Source organism: Akebia trifoliata, chromosome 1 (genome assembly GCF_017979445.1).
Source record: "Akebia trifoliata isolate Shusen 1 chromosome 1, ASM1797944v1, whole genome shotgun sequence".
NCBI classification, from domain to species: Eukaryota; Viridiplantae; Streptophyta; class Magnoliopsida; order Ranunculales; family Lardizabalaceae; genus Akebia; species Akebia trifoliata.
The window spans coordinates 4,696,846-4,710,875 of record NC_141375.1 but is presented as its reverse complement, the minus strand read 5'-3'; the positions used below and the strand labels follow the sequence as shown (position 1 = coordinate 4,710,875).

The window sequence follows — 14,030 nt, the reverse complement described above, 5'->3', positions numbered from 1 at the left end:
ATATCATAGTTGTCCCAGCTTTAGCAATAATCTGTATGAAATCTTGGGTTATTGCAACTCCACATAGAGATTCCCTTGCAGTAGTGGTGCACAACAATCATGGTTTTCCTTTCCGGATTTCTCATCTTGTTCACCACCAACATCGATATGACTTGGGACGAATATGGGGCACAAAAAAGAAAGACTATTTACAGCCCAAATAGATTTTTTGATTTAGAAAATTTGTACATTATAAGTATAAAAAAAAAATTGGTGCGGTGAAACAAGTTCTCTAAAATTATTCAAAATAAAATAGCAAAAATGCACTAGCGTCCTTAGGATTGACATTTTACACATTAAAGAAATGAAAATCTTGAACTCCTTGGAGTTTGGTAGATATCTAATTCATGATTTCCTTCATTGTACAGTACATATTCTTCCAAACTCACGCAAACTGGGCTCAAACCCGCCTTCACCAACTAGTCACAGACCACTAATCTCGCTTGCTTAGCAGAAAAAAAATCCCTAACCCATAGTTGGATGCTATCATTATCGTCATCGAAGTCTTATCCCAACAGAGGTCCCGATTTTGAGTACATTGGGACCCAAACCACACTATCAATCTCTGCCAAAAATGGGGTCACAAAATAAAACCAACACAAGAATGGCTAACTTCTTGGAAATCCAGAAGGGTTTTCCATAGAATTCAGTTCATCCTATATGCACTTCTCTATCCCCTTGTTTTTCATTATTTTGCACATTTCCATCCTCATCGGAGATCACTGTTTGGTCGCCTTCAGGTGTTGGATCTCCACCGTTTTCCGTAATATGTTTCTCTTCAGTATTATCAACCGGTTTAGGGAGTTCCCTAGCAGGAGAAACCGCCAATAGCCGGCCAACTCCATCAAATAAACTCTTCGAATCTGTGATCAATGCAGCTCCACCAGGATAACAACGACCAAAGCATGTCGCACAATGTGGATAAGCAACCTATGGAAAGAAGTATTTCCAAGCAAAAGAAGGGCTGGTAATTGCTAATAAGATAGATATATAGATTTTGATCCAAGAAAGTTTGTATGAATCCTCACCTCAATGAATGCTCGGCAAAGTGAAAGAAAGAGTATGGACTCATTTTGTCGGAGAATCCTAGTCGCATTGTACCTCATTAAAGAATCAGAAACTGCCTGCAATCCCTTAACAACTTCCTGAGCCAACACGTGTTTTAAACTTATTGGGGCACATGGCCGTAGTTCGTTCATAGCCGCTGACACACCTGTTGTGGGGAAGAAAATTGTAAATATTTCCTCAAGAGATCAAACCCTATGGCTTACTGCAAATCCTAGTATAGCATGCTTTTGCCGTTCGTCCACATAAAGCATGCACATAAGTTCCTTTCTCAATGGCTAAATAAGGGCACATGGATTATCATATTCAAACCCACCGAAGGGGTAAAAGTTAAGAGAATCCAATTTAACCTGTTATGTTAGCAAATAACTTATTAAGAACAACAAATCAGCCCTTGAACAACAGTAGGCACACAAAAAAAAACATTTTAACAGGGATGAAACCGAATCTTTAACTAGAGCAAAATAAAATAAAATTGAAAGCTGTTGTCTGTTGAATCGTTTCACAATGCAATAATTGAGTGCATATAAACTGTAGGTTTAGGTTTTATTCTTTATCATGTCATAATGTGTCTTAGCAATCGTGAAGCTTTCCCTCACCCAATTCCAAAGGAACTCAAATTATTTGACCCTACTGTGAACCACTAGACTTGTTTGCAGGACCTGCAGTGCTCTTGTAACTGATATCTTCACTGGAAAAGGTATGCTCAAGTTTCTAGTATTGTGCTGGTTCTCGTCCTCGTCACCCCCTTTGTCTGCCACTCACCATGGATTATAATCTGAAATCGATCTTGCAGGAGAAAGGATAGTCCATAGAAGGGAGAGTTTAGTGATATTTGATTTTGTTGGGCTAACTGGTTTCACAGACAGAGACAAAGGAAAGTTGCGGCGGCATAGAACTTCGTGTAGTTGCTGGACCAAGTTCAGTAAGTAAATAGTATTCTCTATCATACGATTGTGCCAAAGTCACCATAAAATAAGAGAGCTTCTACTGCCACACCAACTTTTCCTAACGCTACCCCAAGATGTGTGCTAAATCTTTGAAGAACCGCTAACCCTATACCTACCACAAAAAATATATATGAATTGGGGTGGCATTAGCAAAAGTTGGTGTGGCAAGAGAATCTCTCTAAAACAAATAATACTTTGTTTGTTTGTTTTTTTTTTCTTGTTGATTATTCATATTTCCATGGGGAGGTTAATTTTCAAGATGGAAGGTTGCGGAATTTGAAGTCCAATCTAATTCTCTGCAGACAACATATTTGATTTCTGATGTATTACTGATTTGGGCTTTATATTGTTATTTCTAGCCTTGCCCCCCTTTTTTTTTCCAAATTTAATTTACTATGCACTTGATCTAAAAATAATCTTGAACATACACAGAAGACCACCCCAATTCACATTTAAAATTTTTCAGGCAATGAAAAGAAAAATAAAATGAAAGGAAGCAGAGCGTCACAGCATCTCCATACTAGAGGCATTTCTTTAAGAAGATAGGTATTAGTCGAACTTACCATTCACAAACACGGCAAGAGGTGGATGCTCCATCAAATAAGAAGGTGGAGTAATATCCTCCTGGCCTTCCTCGGTTGCACGATTGGCTGGAAAGCCAATAGCTGGTAATGGGACCCAACGATGTGTATCCAAGACTAGCTGATATTAAACAATATAAAACCAACATCACTAATCACCAACAAGAACTAACAGGTTATATGCCAAATGAAACTCAATAATAATTATATAAAAAAAAAAAGAAAAAAAAAAGAAAAAGAAAAGAAAAGAGAGATAATTTCCCATCGCAACATTATTAAATCATTAACATGTTTTTATCAGCAGTATTACAATCAAAATGCATATTCAGGGCCACTAGAGAGCATACCTGAAAATTCTCAACTGCTGTACTCATATTCTTCGAGAATAAGTTGAATACTGCACTGAAACAGGACCAAATATGGTTGGTTGATTGAAATGTTAGAATGGTTGAAGACAAGTAGTATTATTAATAGAACCAAATGTCACTTACTCTTCAAAAAGTGGTGGAAGCAAGCCCCGAAAATCCAATCCAACCCAACCAAGACCCATGGCGCAATACTGCCAAGCACACAAGGCAAAGGAGGTCATTAGTTTCCACATGAAGAAAATCTATTAATAACCATGTCACTAAGTGCGGTGTGTAACTATTTGTTCAGGAAAGTTATGATCAAAGTTAATAGAATCAAGAGAGAAACAAAATTTTGCTGAAAAACAGACCTTGTGTGGGTCCTACTACATCAAAAGAAAATAGGACTACCAAAGATTATGTTTGACTCTAAAGCCCTTTACGGAAGCATAGAAAATTCCAAAATTGTTCATTGCATAATTTCTTCTTTCCATGAAAGAAATATCTACTAGTTTGGAATTTAGGATCTACCCACTAAAATAGTATAAATTTATTTTTAAGGAATTCTTTTTAGGAAAAATTTCTAAATCATGGCAAGTACCAATGATTAACAAAGGCTAGCCACAATGTGAGCACATGAATATAGCCTTGAGGCCTCAGGCCCGTGAGTGTTAACAGGCTAACTCGAATTGTATTTAAAAATCAAATTTTCTTGCTTGCTGCACAAAATAGCCCTAACAATCCTATTATATACCAACAAATGACCTTAATGGTCTGTGTTATGAACTCTATTCTCCTTTTTTCAAGAGAGAAAAATCACAAATCTAACTTTCAACCCCCGGGTTTCCTCTGCTTGGAGAACTTTCTGATCGTGAGATGATACCACCAAATTTTAATTTTTTTTCACTTTTATGGGTTTCTTGAAACAATAATCATCAGATGCAAGAATTAAACAAAGTTTTAGGGAATTTTTTGTAGGTAAGCCTTTTTAACTTTTGTTTTCCCTTTTTGTTAGCAAAATCTTTTCTTCCCTCCCTTTTTTCATGGATTTGTTCTTGTTATTTACACCTAAACTCCTTAATGATCTTACACCAAAAAAACACAAGGCTCAAAATAGACAGAAAGGAGACGATGGCACTAATTCAGACTCTCCTTCAAAAACTCTACAATTCCACTCCTTCAAAATACCCATCCATACACAAGAACAGCCCCCCCCCCCCCCCCCCTCCCCTCTCTCTCTCTCTCTCTCTCTCAATAGACAGAAAGGAGACGATGTGCTAATTCAGACTCTCCTTCAAAAACTCTACAATTCCACTCCTTCAAAATACCCATCCATACACAAGAACCCCCCCCCCCCCCCCACACACACACACACGCACATATATGTGCACGTCATAAAGCATCACACAAGCAACAATAAAGGGAAGCATGAAAAGTTATCATGGAAATATTCTTACCATGCACTGATCTAGGATATTTGACAGTGATCCACCTTCAGTAATCTTGGGTAGTATAGTTTTAAGAGTTTTAAGATAAGAGGTAATTTGATGCATGGCCCAACTAAAAAGGAGTCCACCATCATAATTTTCTTCACTTCCCGATGTATCATCAGCGAATATGGCTCTGTATTGATTAACGACATCGAACAGATGCATCCTATGACAATTTACCATTCCTTTTAAATACTCGTAAACATTTCTCTGGTCCAAGTCATCCAGAATGCCTACAAGCCATGCTTCTCTGCATCTTAAAAACTGTTTCAAGCAGAAAGAATTTTGTTAGAAACAAAACCAAGGTATACTGAGACAGAGAAATGTATAAGTCCCTCTAGAATACCATTGGGGAAGTAAATGAGGAATTGAACTGTCGCATTAAGCCTATCATGAACTAACATGAACTAATTCTAAAGGCTCAAACTAACCATCTTGCTTTAATAAATAATAGATATATAGTCTGAAATATGAGCAAAGATCATACATAAACTATACCTGCAAACGTATTTCAGATTCGCTGAATACTCCTATACGCCGAAGATATCCAATAATGCGAAGACATTCCGGCAACTGCACATAAAGACATACTCCGGGTAAAAAAATATTAGAGAAATATTACCCAGGCAAGTCATTTTGCATGTATAGCCATATTTCATGCTTTATAAGTAAAAAAGACAATACAGTAGTAGCTCTCTTGCATTCGTCTTGTCCTCCTCAGATTGACAAGGGATACCTGAATATTTGACCGAAGTTTCAGAAGAAGCTGAGAAAGAAGAGATTGGGTAGTCTGCCTAACTTCAGCTGCTAGAGCTTGAATAACGGGTAACCTTAGCACATAAAAAGAAAAAGACCCTTAGCTAGCACCATAATGAGGTTTATGGTTAATAAAAAAATCTTGGTGGCTTTAAAAATAAGAAAAAAGTAAATACTTTGGATGCATGGTTGATAATTTGCCAACAAAGGCTTCCAAATCAAGGGCTTCATCATAATTTCCATTCCTTACACATCTGCAGCAAGAGGGAAATAAACAATGCTTCCAACGATTAAGCTAATAATAGGTATTGAGTTGCACATGAAATGGAGACAGCTACTAGAATAAAACTGACATGAATATGTTGGACAATCAATGAAAGATTATAGCTCCAGCTAGAATTGAATAGAAAAAATAGGATTCTGGCATGGAGCATCCGACATCCTAAACAGTTGATAATTTACTGTTTTTAAATCCAAGCTAACAGTTAATAATTTACTATTTTCATTAAAAACATACGTGTCCATAAGCTGAGGAATTTCAAGCAAGTCAAGCAAAGTACTATGATTGGCTAGCAACGTTTGATTCAGCTTCCGCTTGTCCAAAATCTGCTGCGCAGAGTCAATGAATTCAGTGCAACCAGATGTGAGCCTTGGGATCTCAGTTATCTGCCAACATTAAAACAAAATGTCTCAGTTCATGGCACTCAGTTTTAATGGAGCTTATACTAATAGAAAACATTGGAATATAAAAAAAAAGGCTCATACCTAGATGACAGCAGATATGCTAATTGTATTAAAATGTTTCACAACACGAACCAAAGATTCCATACAATAAGTAAACAATCCTATAATTATGAAAGTTATGTCATGCCAAATAGATTTTCTCAGAAATACTTATAGAATCTAAGGGAAACAAAAGCTATAAGAATGTCACGAAAATTCACTAAGGACCACAAGGAAATCCTGCATTATGATGGAAAAAATATTCTGAAAAATAGAAGAACCATTGTCATGATCATAAAGCCTTTTCTTTGGGATTGGCATGAAAAGATAGAAGAATAAAAATGAAAATATATATCTAAAACGAAATGATTACCATAAGCAAACATGAATCAAACCAGAAACCAAGAATGCCATGCTTGCAGGCTTGTAAAGAAAACATTATGCAGATTGGTCAGAATTTGGTTTGACAACTATGAACTTTGTATCCAGGTTACCCAAGGCTAGTGACGGTCTTGATGCAATCTGGGTGATTGTTACAGATTGACAAAATCAGCTCATTTCTTACCAATCAAGATGACACATACAGTAAGATAGGTTGAATAGATTGTATATAGGTAAGATAGGTTGAACAGATTGTATATAGCGGAAATCGTAAAACTGTATGGAGTGCCAGTATCAATAATCTCAAATTGAGATCCCAAATTCACTTCCCAGTTCTGGAAGAGTTTACAATCAGCTATGGGTACTCAGTTGAAATTTAACACTATATTCCAGCCACAAACCGATGGACAGTCAGAGAAGGTAATACAAATTTTAGAAGATATGCTTCGGGCATGCATAGAATTTTATTTAAACTAGTTAGATACCTAAAATCTATGCAAAAATTCAAGTCAAGTAAAACTTAGGTCTAGACTTATAAATTTTTATGATTTACAACTTTATAAAAGAAACTTAAGTTAAATTCTTAATGATTTATACCTAAAAAATAACTTTTATAGACTATTGTTGTCTAGAAAGTTAAACAACTAAGTTTCTTGTGAGACTTAAGCAAAACGTAGTAAAAACACTTGTGGACTATTGTTCTCTATAATTTCCAGCAACAAAGTTTCTTGTGAGACTTAAGTAAAACATAGTTAAAATAGTTGTGGACTATTGCAGTCTAGAATTTTCAATAACAAAGTTTCCTGTGAAACTTATGAAAAACGTAGTAAAAAACATTTGTGACCTATTGCTGTCCAGAATTTCCAGCAACAAAGTTTCTTGTGAAATCTTATGAAAAACGTAGTATAAACAATTATGGACTATTGATGTTCAGAATTTCCAGCAACAAAATTCCCTATTAAACCTAAGAAAATTTTTGTAAAACATTCGTACTTTTTATTACCATCAATAATACTATTCAACTAAATCTAATCATAACTAAAACGTGTATCAAACAACATTTAAAGGCATGGTTTTCAAAATATAATAGAAGTAGAAAATAAATTGAATAATTTTAAGAAAAGAATGCAATGAACATAACTTACGACTATAATTAAAAAGTTATAAGAAATCTACATGATTATGAAGTCTTATGTTCTCCACAATGGTTGGATCTTTGATTTGGAGAAAATGAATTACCTTATCCAAAGTACTTTCAAAAGATTTTACTTCAAAGATGCCAATTGCTTTTCTCTATTGGCTTATCTTCTAATACTTCCTCTAAGACTTTCAAAAATGGTGTTGGAGGAAAAGAGTATTTATTTGAAATCAAGAGTTTGATTTTGTTTTCTTCATGGACAAAGAAAATGGGTTCTTATAACCATCTACTTACATATGTATATGTTATATAAATAAACAAGGAAAAGTAAGTGCTTGATCATCAATCCACATACTAAGATATTTAAATTTATGATCAACAATGTAGAGTAGGTGGTTGTCCTCCCACTACAAAATATATATATATAAAAACAAAACAGCCCCACAAACATAGCATATTTTTTTTTTTTAAATTTGAGTCATCACAATCTCCACCCTTAACAAAAATTCCGTCCTCAAAATTATTAGCATACCTCATTCAATGAGCAACTCTGGATATTGAGTCCGTATCTTCGATTCTTTTTCCCAAGTCGATTCTTCGATATTATGAAGCCTCCATAACACTTTTACTAGGGGAATGACACGTGATCTTAACATTTTCTCCTTCATACCAATGATCTGAATTGGTCCTTCATAAGATATATCTTCATCTAATTGTAAGAATTTCCAATCGATGATATGTGAAGGATCTGGTTCATATTTCCTCACCATCGATACGTGAAAAACATTATGAATTTACGCTAGCTGGGAAGGTAAGGCTAGTCTATAAGCCACTTGACCAACCATCTCTGTAATTTCGAACGGTCCAACATACCGTGCTTTAACTTACCCTTCAACCGATCCTAGATATCCCTTTCTTAGGAAAGACCTTGAAAAATATCATGTCTCCTACCTCAAACTCCAAAGGTCTCCGTCGCTTATTAGCGTTGCTCTTGTATTTTCTGAGCTACGTTTATTATCTCACTAACCATTCTGATCTACTATGTAGTTTCTTCAACCAAGTCTGATCCAATGAGAATTGCATCCCCAACTTCTGTCTAACATATAAGTGATCAACATGGTCTGCCCTAAAGTGCTTTAAATAGAGCCATACCTATACTGGACTGATAACTATTGTTGTATGAAAACCCAACTAGTGGTAGGTGAGTCATCCATTGGCCTCCAAAATCTAGTACGCATACCCGAGGTATATCTTTCAAAATCTGGATTATCCTCTGACCATCCATCAGTCTATGGATGGAATGCATTGTTGAATTTCAACTAAGTACCCATAGTTGATTGTAAGCTCTTTTGGAACTGGGAAGCGAATCTGTGATCTCGATCTGAGACTATTGATACTAGCATTTCATGCAGTCTTACGATTTCTACTATATACAATATGCTCAACTCATCCACTGTATTTGTCATCTTTATTGGTAAGAAAAGAGCTAATTATGCCAATCAATCAACAATAACCCAGATTGAATCAAAATCGTCACTAAACTTGGGTAACCCGATTATGATGACTCAAATTTGAAGATAAAAATTAAATAAAAACAATTAAAGAAAAAATGGGCTACATTAGTGGGGCTATTTTTTTATATAAAAAAAGCTTGTAGTGGGAGGAAAACTACCTACTCCACATTCTTGATTATACATTTAAATATCTAAGTATGTAGATTGATCATCAAGCACCTACTCCACCTTTTTTATTTATATAACATATACATATGTAAGTAAATGATTTTAGGAACCCATTTTTTTTGTTCATGGAGAAAACAAAATTAAATTATTGGTTTCAAATGAAAACCCTCTTCCTCCAACACCATTTTTGGAAGACATAAAAGAAATATTAGAAGATAAGCTAATAAAGAAAAGCAATTGGCATCTTGGAAGTAGAACCTCTTAGGAACACTTTAAACAAAGGAATTCATTCTCTCCAACTCAAAGATCTAGCCATTGTGGAGAACATAAGACTTCATAATCATGTAAGTTTCTTATAACTTCTTAATCGTAATAGTAAGCTATATTCTATGCATTCTTTTCTTACAATAATTCAAGTTATTTTTCACCTCTATCATATTCTGAAAATCATACTTCTAGATACTGTTTGAGACATGTTATGATTAAATTTAGTTGAACAGTATTGTTGATGGTGACAAAAAGTATGAATGTTTTACCAAAAAATTCTTAGGTTTAATACGAAACTTTGTTGCTAGAAATTCTGAACAGCAATAGTCCACAATTGTTTTTACTACATTTTTCATAAGTTTTCACAAGAAATTTTGTTGCTGGAAATTCTAGACAGCAATAGTCCACATGTGTTTCTATCACATTTTTCATAAGTTTTTACAAGAAACTTTGTTGCTGAAAATTCTGGATTGCAATAATCCACAAGTATTTTTACTACATTTTACTTAAGTCTCACACGAAACTTTGTTGCAGGAAATTCTGGACAACGATAGTCCACAAATGTTTTTACTACGTTTACTTAAGTTTCACAAGAAACTTTGTTGTAGGAATTTCTGGACAGCAATAGTTTATAAAAGTGAAATTTAATGTATAAATCATTAAGAATTCAACTTTAGTTTCTTTTATAAAGTTGTAAATTATAAAAATTTACAAGTCTAGACCTAAATTTTACTCGACTTAGATTTTTCATAGATTCTAGGTATCTATCTAGTTTAAATACAATTTTATTTTGATGTTAGAAAAAGTATATATAAAAATAAATTTTTCGAAAAGATGAAGTTTAGTAAGATGAAAGTTATCGTAAATTCAATTACATTAACGTGTTTGAAACTATTACCAAACTAATGAGTTTTCCTTACACAATAAAAGCAAATCAATATTAGTGGACATAATTCAAATGAGATACAACAGACTTCGTTCAGATGATTTTGGGAACAAATATCTTATTTGGTTGAATGTATGGTGTATGAATACTCAAGTACATTAGATTTAGCTCACGTGATCATGAGGTGTGTTTTACATTCTTAGATTTAGCTCGCATGAATGCGAGGTTTACATGGGGCCAAAATGATATTTCACAGAAGAACGGGGTATTCATACTCATACTGAGTGTTATTTTTCAGTTTAATTTATGTTTTGAAAAAAAAAATTTCATATTTCAAAAAAAAATGTTCAATGTTTTGAAAACAAAAAGAATAATTATACTTATATATGTTTTAGTGACATATTAAAAGGTTAGAGAATAATTGGTCATAACTTTCCGGAACGACACGCTACTCTAGGATATAGATTGAGATGTCTGGTCTCCCTAGTAGTATGGGATGCTTTGGAGATCAGCACCATTTTTCGCATCCATAAAATTATCTTTTAGCATTAATAGAAAACAATGTGTAAAGGTAGTGTATGTACATGACTAGAGTTATTTGAGGTTCGCACGCCCAATGGGTATAGATGAAGCTGGCTAGCCAATGATCATTAGTAGTCTAGAGTAATTAGACGGACTTGACCTATGTTAAGGAGGCATGTTTCACTAATCCCTGGCCAAACGGTCAACCTGAGCCGGATAAATAGCTACCCCTAGTGGTTTGCCTTGCTGGCCACAAAATCAAGAATCAACAATGGGTTCCACACCGGTAAAGTATTGGAGTATATTTATATCTTGACTGAGATGTTCACATCAGTCGTGATCCTCAAACCTCAATTCTAACACACAATCATTGATTGTATGTTATGTGGATGTCGAGATGATTTACAAATGTTACATTTACAATATTTCAGTTAAATTATTTAAATGCAATTATTCCAATTTGCTCATTTGCTTATAGTTGATTTTATTTGAAACAAAACCTGCATATTTTTAAGTTGCTTTAGTGTGATTAATCTACATACTTAGGACTATTATTTTGAACTATAAGAAACTTGTTGGGTAACTCTCATTTTACTCACCCTACCAAACAAAATTTCAAATATACCACAAGCTTAAAAATCTTATGAGCTTCCACGTCAAAAGGGGCAGATTGATGATGAGGTCAGGCTTTCAAGGGAGAAGTTTGGCTACTACTACATTGGGTGATTAGCATAGGTAAAGTGTAGTATCTCTTAGAGATTTGTCTTCATATATTCTTTGACACAATATGTGTCTATCCTTCTATATGTATAAAGATTCAGTTCGAGAGATGGTCTAGTGACACTGGGTTGTCTGGATGACGTTCACACTCTAATATACAAAAATTTCAATATTTGTTTTGTATAATAAAAAGTTTCAATGTTATATTATGTTAAATTGTTCAATTTGCTTCTATATATTGATTATCATGATATGGATTACACATCATGCGTTGGATTCAACTAGGAATAATGGCGATTCAGGTTGAATTTTTGGGGCATGACATAAAGACAATCAGACTCCAATTTAGAAAGTAGAGTTTATACTAGACGGGGAAGACCTAATCGATTGCCATAAGAGAAGTGAAAATTAAACTAAATGGCTCTCATGAAACTGTGGTGAATGAGAATATGGTTTATAGATTTTCCATTAGCCTTACGAGGAAACAATCAATAACAGGTATATCCCAAGAAATGAGGTGATCCACAATTGCAATTTTATCTAAAGCAGATTTCCCAATGAAGGGGAAAAACCCCTAAGAGGAACTTTCAACCCCTAAATGATGGAAGTAAGGAATTGGGTCTTGCGCAAGGAATAATAAAATTACTTCACCATCACGACTCCCAGTCCACACCCAAGTGTGCTCTCTCGATGGAACAATTGGAGTCTCAGAAATACAACTAATAAGAGAAGCAAGAGGGTCAATCTCCCAAGCATTGAATTTTTCCTGAAGCCAAATTTCCAGGAACTTATGTCTTTAGTCCACCAACTTAATTTTGAAGGGGAGCAAACCACACCATCAATCCTCAAAAAGAAATAAGACTCCAATCATCCTCGGCAAAGTTTCCTAGAAAAAAAAATCGAAGAGAAATGTCTTGTAGGGTCCTAATCCAAGCAATCACAACTTCACAAGAGTACACAGGACATGGTTTTAAAATACACTCTCAGCTTGACTTGGCCAAGTCATAACGGGGTCAGTCAAGTCTGAGTAATTTCCACCCCTACCCTGACTCACAAGGACGGATTTACAGTGGGGGCAATGGAGGCAGTCGCCCCCACAAAAATTTTAAACTGAGCAAGGATTTTTGAGCTATTGTAACAGATAATAGTGGCAGACAAAAAAATCCGCCACTATTGCCCCCACAAAATTTCCCCCCTCTTAGTTGCCCCACAAAAAAAAATTCACACTTGTCCCGGCTCTGCTCCTACTGACTCGGACGATTCAGCGTTTTTTTTCTTTTGCAAATCTGGGGTTAAACGTTTGTTATATGATGCAACAAATTGGAATTTTGTTATTGTAGCATCAATTATTGTTATAAAAAATAAAAATAAAAATTGAGTTTTTACCACATTTGCTGCTTCAGCAATTATATCATAGATTCTTAATGCAAAATTGCAATTTGAAACAATTAAGACAATCATTCACATTTCAACAGCGTAAAAAAAATAAGAACAAAAAAAACTTTTACCAAAGATTCGAGATGTTTGTCGACAGCAGAGACTTGTTCTCGGATCGAGAGCAAAGCATCGGCAGCAGCAATGAAAGCTCGATAATTCCCCACCGCAACTTCTTGCATTTGCCTTCGAATTCTCTCAGAATCGACTCTAAGAAGCTCTGGTTCCTAAAAACATGACAATTCACAATCTCAAGAACTGTACGCAAATCAGAAATACAGAGAAAGATTGAATCTACTTCGGATCTGACCTTATGAAGACGATCTAAGGTGAATGAGAGAAGTTCAGAGACGTAAGGTTGTTGAGAGATGGAGGCGAGAGGAAGGAGACCTGAAACCATTGTTGAGTCTACTGGATTCTCAGACTCCATGGATGATCTTCGATGATGGTGAGGATGATTTGAACTTCGATTAGCGTTTGATTACTGCAGAGAGAGGTTCAGATCGACATCAATTTGTGAAGTCGATAGAGCTGATGTTAGAAATGGCGGGTTTTTGTGTCTGTTTTCAGATCTGATGAGTTTGGGGAAAGAATCAAGAACTATCGATTGGTTTTGGAAACCGGTCTCGTGTCTTTGTCTCGCCACTCGCCAGTTGCCACGCACAAAATACCGACTTGACTCTCCCGAATCCCGATCCATATCGTCTCGAACGATTCAAACGTTTACATCAGGTTAAATTTTGAAAGATGTTATTGGCACCCCAATTTTGCGAATTATTTATCATACCATAAGTAAAGATTAAAACACACCATTCATCACTACAAAAGATTGTTCAAGTTATTACCCTCAACATTACAAAGCTTTCAAATTTAAATAACTTCCACAGTTGTTTACAAGATTGGGCTCGAATATAAAATCCTAAATCTAACAAAAGGAATAAAAGAGAAAGAGAAAGAGTTATCATTGGCACCCCAACTTTTACTTATTCTCAACCACGGACTTCTTTTTATTTTTATAAATTAGGTTGTAATAAGGAAAACAGTTGGGA

At 35.0% G+C, this 14,030-nt stretch overlaps 1 protein-coding gene across 1 annotated transcript; it reads right to left on the bottom strand.

Moving 5' to 3' along the window:
- Positions 1-187: 187 nt before the first annotated feature.
- On the bottom strand, positions 188-13,574 carry LOC147410487 (conserved oligomeric Golgi complex component-related / COG complex component-like protein). The gene is made up of 12 exons (XM_086435960.1): positions 13,292-13,574; positions 13,056-13,208; positions 5,746-5,894; positions 5,405-5,482; positions 5,209-5,302; positions 4,971-5,045; positions 4,440-4,736; positions 3,127-3,194; positions 2,983-3,037; positions 2,618-2,756; positions 1,068-1,252; positions 188-969 (listed from the first exon to the last, which is right to left on the bottom strand). The coding sequence occupies exons 1-12, from the start codon at positions 13,409-13,411 to the stop codon at positions 691-693; spliced, it is 1,692 nt and encodes a 563-aa protein (XP_086292086.1). The 5' UTR covers positions 13,412-13,574; the 3' UTR covers positions 188-690.
- Positions 13,575-14,030: the final 456 nt, after the last annotated feature.

Coding starts and splice junctions, on each gene's coding strand:
- LOC147410487 (XM_086435960.1), bottom strand. CDS start 13,411: ATGGAGTCTGAGAATCCAGTAGACTCAACAATGGTTTCAGGTCTCCTT. Junction 5,303..5,404: donor TTATCAACCATGCATCCAAA/GTATTTACTTTT, acceptor TTATGTGCTAAG/GTTACCCGTTATTCAAGCTC. Junction 970..1,067: donor TTTGCCGAGCATTCATTGAG/GTGAGGATTCAT, acceptor TTCTTTCCATAG/GTTGCTTATCCACATTGTGC.